We start from the raw sequence: 18,702 nt of genomic DNA, 5'->3' as shown, positions 1-18,702 counted from the left end.
AGGAAGAGAATAATGAGGTTAGGGAGGCCAGGGGCTTTTGAGTTGACTGTAAACACTTGTATTTTCCCTCTAAGTCATTGCAGGGTTTCAGTTAGAGAAAGTGATTGATTGGATGTGGCTGCATTTGGAGAAGACAACAAGGTAGAAACAAGAGAGCACTGTGATGGGAGACCATGTTGGGTTGGGGCATGGGAATGTGCGGGGGTGGGGTGGGGGGATGGGGAGAGGTGGGGAGAGTCCAAGTACGCTTTGAATATGAGAGAGAGAGAGAGAGAGAGAGAAAGAGAGAGAGAGAGAGAGAGAGAGAGAGAGAGAGATAGATAGATAGATTTGGGCAAGAATAAGAAAGATGCCTGTGGATCAGGATGGGAGTTCTCAGCTCCTGCTCCAGCATCCTGCCTGCCTGCTTTCTGCCATGATGATCATGGACCAACCCTCCAAAACTAAATGCTTTGTTTTAAAAGTTGCCTTGGCCATGGTGTCACTCACAGCAGTAGAAGAGTGGCTAAGACAGGCTCTTATCTTAGTGACTGGACAAAGAATAGTAAGCCTGGGTGGGAGCTGAGAGTGTACGAATGCATTTAAGACAGTCATTGTAAGGCAATGAGAAGGATTCAGATGGAAGATATGAGACTGCAGGAGGACCTTCCTGGCAGGGGAGGGGAGCTGTGCATGGTGGAGGAGCCAGTCTTGGTGAGGATGGGGATTGTTCATCTCTGGTGACAGGTAGGAAGATGAAATGTGGAGGAGGAGGAGCCAGGTGTTGGCTGGAGAGACATGGGGCCTCTACATAGATCATTTTGACAGCTCTGATTTTCATGGTGAAGCCAGGCTATTAACCGAATATGAGGAACATCAGGGAGGAGTTACATCTGGATGAGTAACCAGAACAGTCTTTTCTGATTTGTTTCCCACTGTCAAGCGAGCCCTGCAAGGGCACTGTTGTACCCCAGGGTCTGCCTTACGGCTGGCAGTCAACCTTGTATTTAAGAACAGTTTGTTAATCTGGACTGTTTCTTTTAACTGTCTTTTCTCCTTTATTAAAAGTTAACCCACGGTTACAATGAAATGATACAAGATTAGTGTCTGTGGAATTTGTGTGTAATGATGTATTCTTCCATAGATCAAATACCATGTGAGACCTGACTAGAACATGAAACATCAGTAATATTTTAATTTAGCCGTAAGAAAATAACTGTAAGAGATAAAAGGTAAAGTTGCTTCTAATGATTTAATCTAAGCAGCACAGACACTAGAAGGTAGTCCATTTGGTGTCATTCCCTCAGACTTCATAGTGGTAAAAATTCTTGGATTTCCTGGGGAGGCAATCAGCATAGGTCTGTGTAGAGTAAGTTCTAGGCTAGATCCTGTAGTCGGAAGTTTTTATGTGTCCCACCCAGTCCTGTAGCCACTCAGACAAGTAAACACACAGAGGCTTATATTAATTAAAACTGCCCAGCCATTAGCTCAGGCTTACTACTGACTAGCTCTTACACTTAAACTCAGCCTTTTTGTGTTAATCTGTATGTCATGATGTGTTCCGTGGCTTTACCTGTACACTATTACATGCTGCTCCCTGGATGGCAGGCTAGTGTCTCCTGACTCCACCTTCTTCTTCCCAGAATTCTCTTTGTCTGTTTATCCCACCTATACTTCTTGTCTGGCTACTGGCCAATCAGGGTTTTATTAAACCAGTGTACAAAAGCATTATCCCACAGCAAGATCCTCATGAGCACTGGCCAGCAGTGAAATGGATACTGCTAGATCAGGGAGTTTGCCACACCCCAGGGAGCAAGTCCTTTCTGTCATAGGTAGACAGCAACACTGTTGGGGCTTTCTTTCCTATAACATGGAGTACACCTCCTGAAAGTCTGAAAGAGCCTGCTGGGATGGGGATATATTTTGAGAGACTAGAATATTTCTAGTAACCCGAGGCCTCTGTAACTTCTAATTCTTTATAGTCAATTCACTTTTTCTGTGAGTTGAGTATGAGATATATGATTTTAATGCTATGGAGTTCAGCACTTATAATATCAACACAAGGAGAAGACAGAGCCTTACAGTGACCTGTGGAAAGCTATTAACTCCTGAACAGAAATGTGTGATAGCAGCATCTGTATGGATAACATTTATATACTTACATGTATGGACTACTACTAGACATACCTGGTCTAGACAAGAAGTTATATGTGATTTACACACACATACACACACATTTCAGATTTATGGCATTTATACCCCGCCCAGCATTTGTGTGTGTGTGTGTGTGTGTGTGTGTGTGTGTGTGTGTGTGTGTGTGTGTGTGTGATATGTAAAAAGCTTAGCTTCTTTGTTAAAAAAAAATTCCTGTGCTGCTACTTGCTGCTAGACTGAAAAGAATCTATTGGCTTCTTACCAATTTTTTTTTTTAAATTCATGAATCACACTGTTCACTGCCACTTGCATACAAATATTCACAGTGACCTTGTCACTTAATTTCTTGCATTGGAATTGGATAAAAACTTGGACTAAAAGGTCAGTTTTAAAATATGCATAATAAATTCCCTGACTAAAAGTGATCCTAGCAGCCTTCTGCACCATTTCTCTTTGCCTCATTATTCACATAGGTGTCCCTGAATTTTAAGGAGTAAAAATAAAGGAGCAGTATGTGGGCCACTGGGGCCAAGGAAATTTTGTTCATGACTAAGGAACCAATGGCAGAATGAATGAGATTTCTTAAATTAACAGGCAGCTGTAGTGGAGAATGTCATCGAGCATGTAAGCCTTTCTTACCGAATGAAAAACTTTTACATTATTCTAAACAAACCCTTACTTTTAGGACCTTCCTTTGAAGACATGGTAGTACTTACAGCCCCATGATGGTGGATGTGACTGGTTTTCAAATTTCATAAGATGACTAAAATGGTCACATCTACCCAGTAGTGTGTGGTGGGATAAGGAGGGAAATTGGCAAAAAGACAGATACAGAAGTCCGCAGGCACTCTGCAGAGATTTGCTAAGTGGATTATAAAACTGCTTCCTTTGTATGACAGGCTTTTTGTTGTTGTTGCTTTTTTGGTTTGTTTCTTTTGTTTTTTTAAAACAGTTTCATGTAGCCCAGTTATCCTTGACCTAACTTTTATCTGAGGATGACCTTGACCTTCTGATTCTCCTGTCCCCAGTCCCAAGTTCTGGGATCATAGGTGTGCACTACCACACCTAGTTTAAATTAAAATAGGATTTTTCTTTATAAATAGGTTATTCAATAGAGAACAATGAATCAAAATCATCAATAATTAGGTTTAGTGTGGGCAGTTCAGCTGGGTAAAATATATACTGCTTTACAATCTTAGAATACTCACCCTAATTTCCTCAGCCTAATTTGGGGTGACAGGTAGATTTAAATACAAATAAAGAGATCAGAATGGCATGTCTTTAACTTGTTAGATACAGTATTTGTTCTTGTCTTAGTCTACCCTCCTGCCTTGAACCTCCAACTGGGAAGTGCTTCAGATTCAAGATTTCCAACTCTGAACCATTTCTTTCTGATTTCTTTGTTGCTCTGCCTTCCTTTCCCACCTGTCAGCAATAGCCTTCACCCTTATGTCCTTGGTTTTTTCCTGCCCAAACCATGTGTCTCAAGCTCTGTTATTATGTGCTGTGTCGTTCACTATCCTTGACTCACTGTTTCAGGCGACTTCATAGTCCATGGCCTTCTAGGTTTTTTTTCTTACCTTGATCAAAATATTTGCCTTGGATTGGTATCTTGGAGCCTGGCCTTGGCCTTGTAAATATTACTTCCTTCTATGGACAGGAAAGTGAGCAATGATTTTTACCAGGTCTGTCCAATGCAGAATCAGGACACGGGTCTTTAGGGTTGAGGGACACATGTAAGAGAATGTTAACATAGCTGAAGCGTCGCCAGCTCAGGACCACAGAGGGCAAAGAAGAGTGGTTGCTTGAGGCTGGAAGTGCACATGTTCCCTCAGTGTGCTGCAAGGAGAGGTCTGCTAGAACAGCAGCAGATTACATGTCTCCCTTGAACTGCTGCAGCAGACACGGCGTATTCTAGGGGCAGGCGATGGCAGATGACAAGGAAGACAGATGTGCATGTCCACAGGGGTTTATAGTCTAGGAAGGATTCATAAAAATTAAACAACTCGGCATGAAATTAATTATTCAGATGGAGCACTGTTCTATTACAGAATTTTATACTTATAATTTTTTATTTTTGTCCTTTTCCCCAAGCACCCTGTCTAGTAAATATTCAGTCAGTCTTTAGATTTTAAGAGGTATTTCTAAAATAAGTAGTTGCTAAGGTACAAGTTATAATTTTATCAAAATTCTGTTCCATATCTGGATGGATTCTGTCAGTGTTATGTCTTTGAGATTTTGGCTTTCAGCAAGAAGCTGGAGGCCTGTTCCAAAGACTTCCTTCTCAACTATGCACAAGCGCAGGGTCCACTTCATGTTTTCCAAGTTATTTTCAGGGGGGGACCTAGCTCTTATTTTGCTGTGCACAAAGCTGTTGCTTTTAGCACCCAGGGAACGAGTCCTTGGATGTGTTTATTTACCCATTAGCTGTGAGCAAGAGTGATGTTTTCAGGGCTTCTTTCCTGGGCTGTCAGCAGAGCAGTTTTGTATACAGTAGGAAAATAACACATTAGCTCTGAGCCAGTGGAGCGTCAGTGATCACATCTGCTTGGATAACTGTTTTGAGATGGATTTGGAGGCTTTGGCTGGGGCTCACCAGAAAAGAAAATTATGACTGATGAGTGAAATCTGCTATGGGCAAGGAAGGGCAAACTTGTGCTACGTATACCTACCAGTTATTGTCCAGCTCTGGTACAAGGCACTCCCTAGGAAGGAACTGGCCTTGTGGCTTAAATTTTAATCTGTACAGAGAAATATATTTTAAAAGTGACATCAGTATCACAAACTTAAGAAATTACGTAATCTCAGTGTATATTCATGCTCACACATGTTTTTAAAAGCACTTTATGGATTTTGCTCTTTTCTGAGGTATGCTTTTCAAAGGTACTTGCTTTTCAATTTAAGGTAAAAGTAGAACATATTTCAATGTGTGTGTGTGTGTGTGTGTGTGTGTGTGTGTGTGTGTGTGTGTGTGTATGTTTCTCTACAGACTGGGTCATAAGCTAAATGTTCTTTGTGGGTCATGGTAAACACAGTTTGAAAGTCACCATTGAGACCGTAATAATCACAGAGCCTTGGAGGAGGGAAGAATCATTTCTCCCCTCGGCTGACTTGGTGCATACCATCAGTCTCAATTACATCCCATCTGTGTGTCGCTCTGTTTCGACAGTTCAAGTCCTGTGCAGGGAGCTGTGACTGTAAGCAGGAGGAGTAAGCGAGGCTGGCTCCACACAGGGGTAGATGATGAGAGGTGCACTCCACACATCGACCCATGAGGCAAACTCCGCATTATAGCTTCAGGAACAACCAAGCAATGTGCACCTCCTCCTTGCTTCTCTGTGAGTAGAAGTCCTAGTTTTCAACCCCAGTGAAAACTACTCTGTCCTTTCCCCAGAATATTTCTGTCAAATCAACATCTGGTTCCACCTTACTCCCTTCTAACATCTCACAGTCACCTGTGACTCCAGTCACTGCAAAGGCGATGGCTGTTGCTGTTGGCTCAGACCAAGCTAGTGCTTTGGGTAGCCCAGCGCTATTTTATGCAACAGTCACTAAATGACAGAAGCTGCAAGCTGATCAAGGAAAGAAGGAATTGATCAAAGTCAAGGTTCAAGAAGCTTTCCTAGCAGGCCCAACTTGCATTTTCCCATTTCAGAGAAAGGCTGCAGGTCAGGATGTGACCTGAATAGGGGCTAGGAGGGAATTCCTTGGAGCATTGACTTTCAGCCACGTACGTACTTGAGTCCTAATTATTTGCAGCCCATATTGTTGCTATCTAAAAAAAATAGGCAAACACTTTGTTTGGATGAGTCAGATAGCACATAAAGAGGGAGATTGCCCTAATGTAGTTTCAAGGAACAAGCAGGGGTAGTTATAACATCAGCAAGCAGTTCTCCAGCTATCAGCAGGATTGGGGATGGTGGCCTTTGCTTTGAGATAATCCCTGAGGTGGTCATCTAATGTTTCTGGCATGATTCACAGGTGATAGTCTGGGTTAAGTATCTATACCCCACTCACTCCAGTGTTTACATTTTTGCCAAGCCAAGCTTCATTAAAGTACAGAGAGAGAGAGAGAGAGAGAGAGAGAGAGAGAGAGAGAGAGAGAGAGAGAGAGAGAGAGATGCTTGCAGATTAAATAAGACACGTATTAACAGTAAACTTTTTAAATGATGGACACATGTCTTTTGCATGTAATGAATACAATTCTCATTTTGAACCTACAGCAGTCTACAAACTGGAAGATGGAGACATGGCTGACTTCTACTTTGCATGGAGTAGAGAATGGTGGTAAAGAAGATGCTGCATGCCTAGTTTTGGCTGTCTCTTCTTCTAATTTTATTTGTGGCAAGTAGTGTTTGTGGCAGCAGCTGGAAGTCTTGCTGAATAACTGGAGGAGCTTGGCTGCTTCTATCTCCCATCAGAACAGCATCTGTCTGTTGGGAAGGAAAGGGATGCATGGAACCTCTGAGCTCTGCATTTGTACTGAGAGGATCCAGAAGGTTCTAGTGTTGAGCCTGTCACCTTAGCACCAATGTGATCTTCAACTGTCCCATCTCATCTCTTCCTGCTCCTCAGACGTCTTTCTCTACCAGTTCTCTTTCTTTTCTCTACCACAGAAGACACACAGTTCACTACTGGCTCTTTTTCTCCAGCAACTAGGCACCCATAATGCAAGTTGTCTCCATTTTTGTCTTTTCTAGTTCCTACAAAGTGGCTAGGTAAGACAAGCAATTCTTATTTTTATAGAGAAAGCTAGAGGGCTGCAAAACAATGGAATACAAATCACTGGTTCAGGTCGTCTAGAGAGTAATGTCCATGGGGAAAGGGTACAGGGAGAACTTAATATGAATGGATTGCTGTTTGAAATCAGATGTGAGATTTATGAATTATGCATCTTTAGTCAACCCTTTGAGCAGAAACACTGATTATGAGAGAGGGGTCATAATGAAATACAAGTGATAAAATTGAACATTTTCTTAGAAAACCACTATAGACATGCACTTTAATAACTTTTTATTTGACATCCAGATTTCAGTATCATATTTGCATAAATAATAACAATAATTCTAACAATTTCTGTTCATAACTTGACATTGGTTCAACTGATCTCTTTTCTTTCTCTTAATGTTTTTTTGTTTGTTTGTTTTTGTTTTTGTTTTTGGAAACGGGGTTTCTCTGTAGCTTTGGAGCCTGTCCTGGACTAGCTCTGTAGACCAGGCTGGCCTTGAACTCACAGAGATCCACACTCTGCCTCCTGAGTGCTGGGATTACAGGTGTGCACCACTGCCCGGCTTTCTCTTAATGTTTTAAGCCTCATACTATTGTAGCACCAGGCAGACAGTGACATAGTCATGGTTAACGTAACATGGTGGGCAGGCTGTCCTTAAGTCATGGGTTGTTTGTTCAGATGCAGTTTAACAAATGGACTAGGAGAGGATAGGAAGATGAGTAGGGGCTAACATGGAAGAAACATGAATACATTTTAATGCACCAGCAAGCCTATGCTAAGTTAGTATTATCTGCTCTCCAACTGCAACATGCTAGCAGTAGAGTTTGGATCTGTAGTTCATTCCTACGCAATGATTCCAACCCGTCCACTCTACGGCTACACGGCTTCAGGAACCAGGTACTTGGTGGGCTGGGATGACTTCCTCAGCAGGCTGTGTTCATTTATCTCCACAGGTGCACTCATTTTATGCTGATGTCAGGAAATGTATGGTCCATGAATTAATAGTTCATTTTTTTTTAGTGTGAGGTATGTTAAAAGTGACTGAATTTTTAGGATTAAGAATCCTCTATACAAACCTTTTGAGTTTGTCAGGATTTTCATAAGGATCTCTGCATTTCTAAAGCTCAGAGTGATTACTTGTAAGTTTTGAGGGGTTAATGTATGAGGGAATCATGAATCACCACTTCTCATTTACCCATAACCTATGTAACTGCTTGTTTTCAAATCTACCCATTAAGTCAGTGATTCCTATCTTTTAAAAGATCGTGTCAAGGTGAATTGTGCCATTCTATCCTAGCACTCTGGAAGATAATATACATTATAGAGAGGAATCCAATGCTGGGAGGAGATACTGAGAGGCAGGCAGCCCTTGTTGGCAGGCATTTAAGGAAGTCTAGACTCCAAGGCAACACTGACAACAGTTTTTGGTGCTTTGAAATTAAAAAAGAATTTTAAGGTAAATGGACTTATTAATTACAATGATCAGAACTGAATATATAATGTAATGATCTACATTAGCTTTTTCAATAGATTATAATAAAGCTTATTTACTTTGATGAAACATAATTTTCCCTCAATATAAAATTGAGATATCATTTATAGCATGACTAGAATGTTTAAACACCAGCAATCTCTATTTTATGGTGTTCAGGGTCGAACCTTGTCCCTATGGAGCAAGTGCTCCTCTCCTCAGCTGTACCCTAATCCCCAACATCTTGAAAGCCCAAGGCTTCCTATGGAGAAGTTTAGATTTCTGCACACCTAGGTGATTTCTTCATGGTGAGCAAGAGCCACTGGGCAGATAAGGGAAGGCAGAGGCACATGATGGACACCATACTCTAGGTTAGCTTTTGATGGACATGGTCCAGAGAAGCGGGTGATCAGTTTCCACAGTCACGACCCCAGACCCATCGTAGGTGTTAGAAGTACTGACCAGTGTTCCAAAGGCAAGCACATCATTTGCTGTGGGGAAAAAAGAGAAACAGATTAGTGAAAAAAACTTTTCACAGTGTAGACCAAGTTCATCAACAGCTACAATGACACAGTTGAACATATTCTTTGATAGATGTTATACAAAACCAGAGTGGAGGAAACACATGGTGTAGGGTTTTAAAACTAGTGTCTCTACAATGTTCTTTATCCATTCTCAGAACTTGTCATTGTATTATTCACCATTTTGGGCTATACCTTACTATAGATAACAGATTGATTAGCCTCCCTACTTTCTTTACTAATTCTAAACCCAAAGCACTTATCTGTAATGTGCCATTTACTTTCTTGCTTGCCTGGGTAAGTTTTATTTTTTGATAGTACAGAAATAACTTTTTATAAAACCATTAAACTCTATAAGGTACAGTACAAACCATATGGGGACAGAAAACTAGATACCTAAAAAGGCACGGAGTTTGGGTCATTATTTTTGACTCATAAAGAAATGTCATGGTGAGCATGGCTTATGTTCTGGAAAGTTAATGGGAACACAAAGGTCAAAGCTGACTTTCAGATGTGCAATATCGCATAAGTTACAGACTTAGCTCAAGATGAAGGCAAGAGATAAGACTATCCTCCAAGCTACTTAACTACTGGAGTGAAGGTGTAAATTTAACTTACATAGTTAAAGAGTTTGTATATATCTTATCTAGGGGTTCTATTGCTATGAATACACACCATGACCACGGCACCTGTTGTAAAGGAAAACACTTAATTGGGATGGTTTACAGTGCAGAGATTCAGTCTATTACTATCATGGTGGGACATGGCAGCATGCAGGCAGAGATGGTGCTGGAGAAGGAGCTGAGATTCCTACATTTTTTTCAGGCAACATGAAGTGAGCTGACACACTGGGCATGGCTTTAGACCTCAAAACCCACCTCGACAGTGACACACTTCCTCCAGCAAGGCCACACCTCCTAATAGTGCCACCCCCTATGAGCCTTTGGGGGCCAATTACATTCAAACTACCACAGGATATTCATACATCTCACAGGTACACACACATAAATATGTATTTCATTTCTTGACAAGTTAGTACCTTGGCACAGTCAGCACCTTCTGCCTTGCTTACTCAGAACACTTCATTTCACCAATGTGACTTAAAATGACTCTCCTGCAAATATCCTTTGACTAACAGGATTTTCTTGGTTAAAATGTGACGAGAAACATAAACCAATGTGAAGCAGAAACTGCACTTTCTTTCAGAATCTAAGTAGTTCATGCTTAAAGGAAATAGTTCAGTTATAAGGCTCACTCTCCACTAGAGGGGGCCTGCTGTCTTCCTCAGGATATCTTGAAAATGCAATTGAAATCCCCAGTAACTGCAAGTCAACATAAGAGGAAGCATTACCACTGCACATGTTTGTTTTTTGTTTTTTTGTTTTTTGTTTTTTGTTTTTGTTTTTTGTTTTTGTTTTTGTTTTTTTAAATTAAAATTTATGTTATTTGCGTTTTGTAGTTGTCAATATCTTTCTTTACTAATGTAAACAAGAAGCCATAAAATAGAACTATCCAGGAATGCAGAATGACTTTCCTATGAACACTACTATAAATGCAGTGTACTGTAAGAAGCTCCTGTCTCCAGAACTGCAGCTTTGAGAATACAGTTTCTAAATGAAGGGGATATCCACATCAGTGTTTGCAGATCCAGATACTGTTACATGATGTAGACAGTGGAGTTTGTGGGGGAGTCATGGTGGAGTTTACGACAGTCAACTTGCTAACTCTAGATGATCTCTTGCTTTCTGTAAGTCTGTTGCCCCCCCCCCCCCCACCAGTGGCTTCCTTAGAATCATCTCAGAACTAGGGGTACACAGTTTTACAATCATTGTTTTGGGGGGTGTGTGGACTTTTGATGTCATTTAGTTAATCACAAGGGCAAAAGAGGGTGCCTTAGAAGTGCTGCTAATTTCAGAGAGGAATCTCTAGAGTGAAGACCCAAGTCACACAGTCACCTGAAATTGACACAATGTGTTGAAAGTCTGGAAAACCAATCCTAGTTTTAACTGAGCTCAAAGGATAACAGTATAGAACTGTTGCTGTGGTTGACAGTAGTGCATTAATTCCTTTCTAATTTTCCAAGGGCTAAGAATTCTAGGCTTTCAGAGGTAGGAAACCACATCATACACTTTTATTGTTCTAAGGCATGCTGCATTTCAATTAGTTTCCAAATGAGCAAAGAATTTAAATGGCTGTGTTAGGCAGGACACACAGGAACACAATCTTTTCAGAAAACATTTTAGTGAAAAGGCAACTATAAATTAGATTTTATTCTATATTTGCTATTGCACCAACAGCTAATTAACAGCAACAAGTATGTTTGATAATCTGCAGTTTACAGAAAGTAAACTGAGAGTAGAGTCTGAAATGAATAATCTGAAACACAGAACAGTCCTTTTAAACTTACAAGGTCATAGGCCTGTGCGGGACCTCCTGCTACTGCATTGCTAAGTGGACACACTGTGCGCGTCAAATTGCCTGCTCAATGCTTAGTCTGGGCTTATAGATCAGTGTTGTTGTCTCCTTTGGTCTCTGAGCTTCCTTTTTGTAAAGGGTGGTGGTTACTGCAGAGGCTTCTGATTGGTCAGCGTGCTGAGCAAAGGTCGATGGTTGAATGCTCAGCCCGGGATGGGGCATCTGTCCGCCCCTCCCAGGCTCGGGGGGGACTTCACGGAGGAAGGGGTGGGAAGAAAGCGAGAGCTGGAGCTGGAAGAGTGCTGTGGCTGGGAACTGTGTCTGCTGGGCTGGCGTGGCACTGCTCTCTCTGACAGATTACTTGCACCAGTTTGGGTCCATCCACACTTAAACCACAGGCAGGCGAGGTGCTCATGAGGATCTATCCTTCATGGGATAGGGAGACACTTTCTTCAACAACTAGTCACGAGAATGGAGCCTAGCCTGCATGGGAGGGGCCGGGTGGGGCCGAGAAACTAGTCTACAGTTAGTGCCCAGACCTTTGTCAAGAATTTCCACATAAAACCTGGGAGCTTTAAAAAAAAAAAAAAAAAAAAGGTTCTAAATTGGAGCCCAGAACAGCTTCCTGGTTCGGGTATCATTACGGGCTATGCTACTAAGACCCTTCCCCTGGCTATGTCTGGCTTCAGTGGCAACATGGTGGACTCCTGTGGTCTCTCATGGGCTGTGATACAAAGAGGCTTCTCCTAGCTGCTGCCTGCAGGCTTGAGAGCACAGCCATGGGCTTAAAAACACAAGCATGCTGCTTAATACTGCTTCCCAGAATTGGAGAGGTAAGCATGACTCATTGGTACCTGCACCATGTTGAAAAGCCGATGGGGTTGGAGTAAGAAGCTGGGGCCATCACTTGGTCCTAACCATGCTGCAGTTTAAAGCAATGGTCAGAAAATGATTACAGTCCTATGCAGGCTCCACAGCTGTTGGTCTAAAGTTCATGAGCATAAGCGAGGCAGTTGTGTGGCTTGGTCTGTTTATGGGGCCCCTGGCAGTAGAATCAGGATCTATCGCTGGTGCATGAGCTGGCTTTTTGGAGCACATTACCTATGGTGGCGCACCTTGCACAGACTTGATGCAGAGGGGAAGGGCTTGGACCTGCCTCAACTGAATGTACCAGGCTTTGATGACTCCTCATGGGAGGCCTTATCTTTTCGGAGGAGGGGGATGAGGGTGGGATGGGGGAGTAGGCTGGGGGGAGCAGAACGAGGGATGAGGGGGGATCTGTGGTTGGTATGTAAAATGAATAAAAAATTTCTTAATAAAATAAATAAATTAAAAAAGGAAATTATTACAGATACACAATAAAACATATTCAGATGGAAAAACCTCTAAATGGGTAATAGTGTGTTTAAAAATATATGTAGGCTTGGTTGAGAAAAGAAAAGGATAGAGAAAGTCCTTAAAAAAGAACTAGAGTAATAAAAAAAAAAAGCCACATAAAGATGGATAATACACAGAGTCTGAATGCTGTATCTTGTGTTGTATTTGGGATTTTTTTTTTTTTTTGACTGCAGAGAGACATGTGATTGTGGGGGCTGCTAAGCTAAACCAATATATATATCTATATATTTATATCTCTATATCTATCTATATCTATCTATCTATCTATCTATCTATATATATAGATATATATCATCTTGATTTCAAAATTTGAGTCTAAGAATATGTTGCTTTAGAGAAGAGGTTCTGCTTTTGTTCCCACAGAAGATGAGCTGTGGATTCCTTCCAGGTTAGTGGTTCTATCAAGGGAGAACCCCTGGAAGTCTCTGTAGACAAATTGCTAAAACAGTCTTATTAAATAAAAACCTGGAGCCAGATATAGGGGTGAAAACCTGAGAGATCAGAGGAATAGGAAAAGCCACAAGCTAACCTCACCTCACCAACACCTTAGTCTCCAAAGAGAGAGACCTACTTCCTGAATCCCCACGCCTATATGCCTTTCTGTTCTGCTATATTATTTGCTCTCTCTGTCCAGCTACACCACTTTCTCTTCCTGCCCAGCTCTGTCACTTCCTGTCTGTCTGTACAGACCTTCAAACCTCCATGGTTAACTACTATTGGAATTTTTTTATTTTATTTTATTTTTTAAATTTTATTTATTTATTTATTTTTGGTTGTTGTTTTCGAGACAGGGTTTCTCTGTGTAGCTTTGCGCCTTTCCTGGAACTCACTTGGTAGCCCAGGCTGGCCCCTCGAACTCACAGAGATCCGCCTGGCTCTGCCTCCCGAGTGCTGGGATTAAAGGCATGCGCCACCACTGCCCGCCTACTGTTGGAATTTAAGGTGTGTACCACCATGCCTGGCTCTGTTCCCAGTGTGGCCTTTAACTCATAGAGATCCAAACAGATTCCTGCCTCCTGAGTGACAGGATTAAAGGCATGTGCTACCATTGTCTGACTTCTATGTTTACTATAGTGGTTGGCTTTTTACTCTGATCCTCAGAAAAACTTTATTGGGGGACACAGTATGTTGGGGGACACAATATATCACCACAGGTCTCCAATGGGAGCAATGGCACAGATGGTCTAACATCCAGAACAGCTTCAAAGCAACTAGCTGAGATGATGCAGCCTCACAGACTACTTCAGTCAAGCTTGACCATAATCCTAAATTTTCTCAGGATCCCCATAAGATTGTCAGTGTCCCCAATTAGCAGGAAGTAGTATTGAAAGCTAGGCCTAAATTCCCAACATATTATTTATAAATGTCTGTTTATATTTAAAGGGGAATATGATATAGAAATGGTGAAAAAGGCAGATTATTGAATCAACTTTAATACAAAAAAAAATAAACAACTGTTAATCTCAAAATACTTTACATTGGTATGGATTTGGGTTTATTAATACAAATTTAAGGTCAATTTTGTTATACTATATGTTTATTTCTACTCTTGCTTAAGGTATTAAGTTTATGCAACTCATTTAAAATTGTAATATAGCATTAAGAAATATAGATTAGGGCTGCAACTGTTTCTTGAGACAAAGCCTGCCAGCACCCGACTGGACTAAGAGGTGAGTCTTTATCCTCATACCCGAACACCCCAGCCCCTAGGCTTTGGGCTTGGGGCACAACCCTGCGCCCCTACACCCCCAACTATTGCCGTTCCAGTTTCAGGCCAGTTGGCAGGCAGATCTCCTGCATCCAAATTAACAAAATTAGAAATGAAAAGGGGGGACATAGCAATAGACAATGAGGAAATCCAGAGAATCATCAGGTCATACTTCAAAAACCTCTACTCCACAAAATTGGAAAATCTGAAAGAAATGGATGATCTTCTGGATAGGTATCCCATACCAAAGTTAAATCTAGACCAGATAAACTATTTAAATAGGCCAATAACCCCTAAGGAAATAGAATCAGTCATTAAAAGTCTCCCAACCAAAAAAAGCCCAAGACCAGATGGTTTCAATGCAGAATTCTACCAGATTTTCAAAGAATAGTTAATACTAATACTCTTTAAATTGTTCCACACTATAGAAATAGAAGAAACATTACCAAATTCTTTTTATGAGGCTACAGTTACCCTGATACCCAAACCACACAAAGATGCAACAAAGAAAGAGAATTACAGACCAATCTCCCTCATGAACATTGATGCAAAAATACTCAATAAAATACTGGCTAACCGAATCCAGGAACACATCAAAAAAAATTATCCACCATGACCAAGTGGGATTCATCCCAGGGATGCAAGGATGGTTCAACATATGAAAATCTGTCAATAAGCAAACTGAAAGAAAAAAAAAAAAAACATGATCATCTCATTGGATGCTGAAAAAGTCTTTGACAAAATCTAACACCCCTTCATGATAAAGGTTCTAGAGAGATCAGGAATATGAGGAACATACCTAAACATAATACAGGCAATTTACAGCAAGCTGACAGCCATCATCAAATTAAATGGAGAGAAACTCAATATAATTCCACTAAAATCAGGAACAAAACAAGGCTGTCCACTCTCCCCATACTTATTCAATATAGTACTTGAAGTTCTAGCTAGAGCAATAAGACAACAAAAGGAGATCAAGGGGGTACAAATTGGAAAGGAAGAAATCCTTTCATTATTTATAGATGATATGATAGTATATATTAAGTGACCCCAAAAGTTCTACCAGAGAACTCCTACAGCTGATAAACTCCTTCAGCAACATAGCAGGATACAAGATTAAGTAAAAAAAAACAGTAGTCCTCCTATATAAAAATGAAAAAAGTGGCTGAGAAAGAAATCAGAGTAACATCACCCTTTACAATAGCCACAAATAATATAAAATACCTTGGGGTAACTCTAACCAAGCAAGTGAAAGACCTGTATGATAAGAACTTTAAGACCCTGAAGAAAGAAATTGAAGAAGATATCAGAAAATGGAAAGATCTCCCATGCTCATGGATAGGTAGAATCAACATAGTAAAAATGGCATCTTACCAAAAGCAATATACAGATTCAATGCAATCCCCATTAAAATCCCAACACAATTCTTCACAGACTTGGAAAGAACAATACTTAACTTTATATGGAAAAACAAAAAACCTAGGATAGCTAAAAGAATCCTGTATAATAAAGCAAGCTCTGGAGGCATCATGATCCCTGACCTCAAACTTTACTATAGAGTTATAGTAATAAAAAGCGCTTGGTACTGGCATAAAACCCGACATGTGGACCAATGGAATTGAATTGAAGACCCTGACATTAATCCAAACACCTATGAACATATAATTTTTGACAAAGAAGCCAAAACTGTACCATGGAAAAAATAATGCATCTTCAACAAATGGTGCTGGCATAAATGGATGTCAACATGCAGAAGATTGCAAATAGATCCATATCTGTCACCATGCACAAAACTCAAGTCCAAGTGGATCAAAGACCTCAACATAAATCCAGTTACAGTGAACTTGATAGAAGAGAAAGTAGGAAGTAGTCTTGAACACATTGGCACAGGAGATTACTTTCTAAATGTAACACCAGTAGCAGAGGCACTGAGAGGGACAATTAATAAATGGGACCTCCTGAAACTGAGAAGCTTTTATAGAGCAAAGGACACAGTCAATAAGACCAAACGACAGCCCACAGAATGGGAAAAAATCTTCACCAACTCCACATCTGACAAAGGGCTGATCTCCAAAATATATAAAGAACTAAAAAAGCTAGACATCAAAATACTGAACAACCCAATTAAAAAATGGGCTACAGAGCTTAACAGAGAATTCTCAATAGAAGAATCTCAAATGAATTTAAGGAATTGCTCAACATCCTTAGTCATCAGAGAAATGCAACTCAAAACAATTCTGAGATACCATCTTACACCTGTCAGAATTGCTAAGATCAAAAACACTGAAGACAGATTATGTTGGAGAGAATATGGAGCAAGGGGAACACTCCTCCACTGTTGGTGGGAACGCAAACTTGTACAGCCACTCTGGAAATCAGTATGGTGGTTTCTCAGAAAATTGGGAATAAGTCTTCCTCAAGACCCAGTTATACCACTCTTGGGCATATTCTCAAGGAATGCTCAATCTTACCACAAGGACACATGCTCAACTATGTTCAGATCAGCATTATTCATAATAGCAAGAACCTGGAAACAACCTAGATGTCCTTCAAATGAAGAATGGATAAAGAAAATATGGCACATATATACAATGGAGTACTACTCAGCAGTAAAAAACAACGATATCATTAAATTTGCAGGCAAATGGATGGAACTAGAAAATATCATCTTGAGTGAGGTAACCCAGACTCAGAAGGACAAACATAGTATGTACTTACTTATAAGTGGATACTAAATGTGAGGGTAGGGATGGCCAGACTGCAACCCACAGCTCCAGAGAGGCTAGCTAACAGGGAAAGACCCTAGGAGGGACATATGGATGGTCCTGTGAAGGAGACGTGGATGATATCTACATGAGTGCACTGGGTGTGTCGGGGAGTGGCAGAGGGTGAGGAGTGGGAATGAGAACATAGGGAAATGGGAGGGTCGAGCTGGAACAGAGACAGAGTAGGAGGGCAGGGAGGAAGATACCATGATAGATGAGGACATCATGGGAATAGGAAGAGGCATGGTGCTGGGGAGGCTCTCAGGAATCCACAAGGATGACTCCACCTTGGTCTGCTGGCAGTTGTCCAGAGGGTGCCTGGACCGGTCTACTCTGGTTACTAGTTTAGCAAATATCTTGGCTGTCATCATACAGCCTTTGTCCAGTGACAGATGGAGGCAGATACAGAGATCCACAGCCAGGCACCAGGCTGAGCTCCGGAAATCCAATTGATGAGAGAGAGGAGAGATAATGCAGGTGAGGGACGTTGAGATCATGATGGGAGGATGTGCAGAGATGACCGGCCACATTAGTGGAAGCCCATGAACTGTGGACTGGTGGCTGTGGAGCCCCCATGAGACTGGACTAGGCCCTCTGGATATGGAAGATGGTTGTTTGGCTCGAACTGTTTGGGGGGCACCCAGGCAGGGGGACCGGGATCTGTCTCTGGTCTATGGTCAGGCTTCTGGAATCTGGTATCTGTGGTGTGACACCTTACATAGCCTTGGTGCAATGGGAAGGGGCTTGGACCTGCCTAGGCTCAGTGTGCTGGCTCTGCTGACTCCCCATGGGAGACCTTGATTTGGGGATGTGGGGATGTGGGGTTGCTTGGAAAAGAAGGCTGTGGGTGTGGGAGGAAGGAAGAGGGGGGACCTGTGGATAGTATGTGGAGTGAGTAGAAAATTTCTTAATAAAGAAAAATGAAAAAAAGAAATACAGATTAATAGCCATCTATAATAATCAAACTTATAGTCATGTTAGTTAAGTTTTTTAGGTATACAAAGATATATTTCAATTAGATAGATAATCTTCAAACACTTCAAAGACCTACAGAATATGGCATTTAAAATGTTTCAAGAGCTTAGACTTTCCTGGTCAGTGAGACACATCTGCTCCTGTCAGCACCAATTACTTCAAAGATGATGATGGGTATCAAGGAAACTCATTATGGAGTTTGCTTACAATGTGGAAAAGGCTAGCTATTTGGGCAGGAAACTGATCTTGCCTGGACTGCTTGACAATATGTTGTATAAACTAGACATGCAGGGACATAGTAAAGTGATCATCAAACTTTGCCAAAACAAGGTGAGGTAGTCCTTCTGGTTCCTGCTTCACAGAAGAAACTGCCAGACATTCTGCAGGACACAGAGGAAAGCAACTGATGAACTTTGCCAATAGGCAGAACAGTCCTTCAAATTTCCTGCTTCACTGAAAAATATGCCAGAGACTCCAGACCTGCAGGCTGAAGATAGATGCCCCAATGCTACACAGGAACTTTGGGTAACTATCCAGTCTGCCAGATGTTGCTGTCATTTCTGTAACTTTGGAAGTTGCCTGCAATG

General features: G+C 41.2%; 1 protein-coding gene across 1 annotated transcript in view; it reads right to left on the bottom strand.

Annotated features, from left to right (window-relative positions):
- Window positions 1–7,379: 7,379 nt before the first annotated feature.
- Tpk1 (thiamin pyrophosphokinase 1) overlaps window positions 7,380–18,702 on the bottom strand; it is an 85,180-nt gene continuing 73,857 nt past the window's right edge. Inside the window, exon 3 of the mRNA XM_036181830.1 lies at window positions 7,380–8,824. Coding sequence (XP_036037723.1) covers window positions 8,706–8,824 — 119 coding nt within the window. The 3' untranslated portion in view covers window positions 7,380–8,705. The remainder of the gene's footprint in view (window positions 8,825–18,702) is intronic.

Source organism: Onychomys torridus, chromosome 3 (assembly GCF_903995425.1).
Source record: "Onychomys torridus chromosome 3, mOncTor1.1, whole genome shotgun sequence".
NCBI lineage: Eukaryota > Metazoa > Chordata > Mammalia > Rodentia > Cricetidae > Onychomys > Onychomys torridus.
Note: the sequence above shows the minus strand (reverse complement) of the source record. Positions and strands in the feature narration are given on the sequence as shown.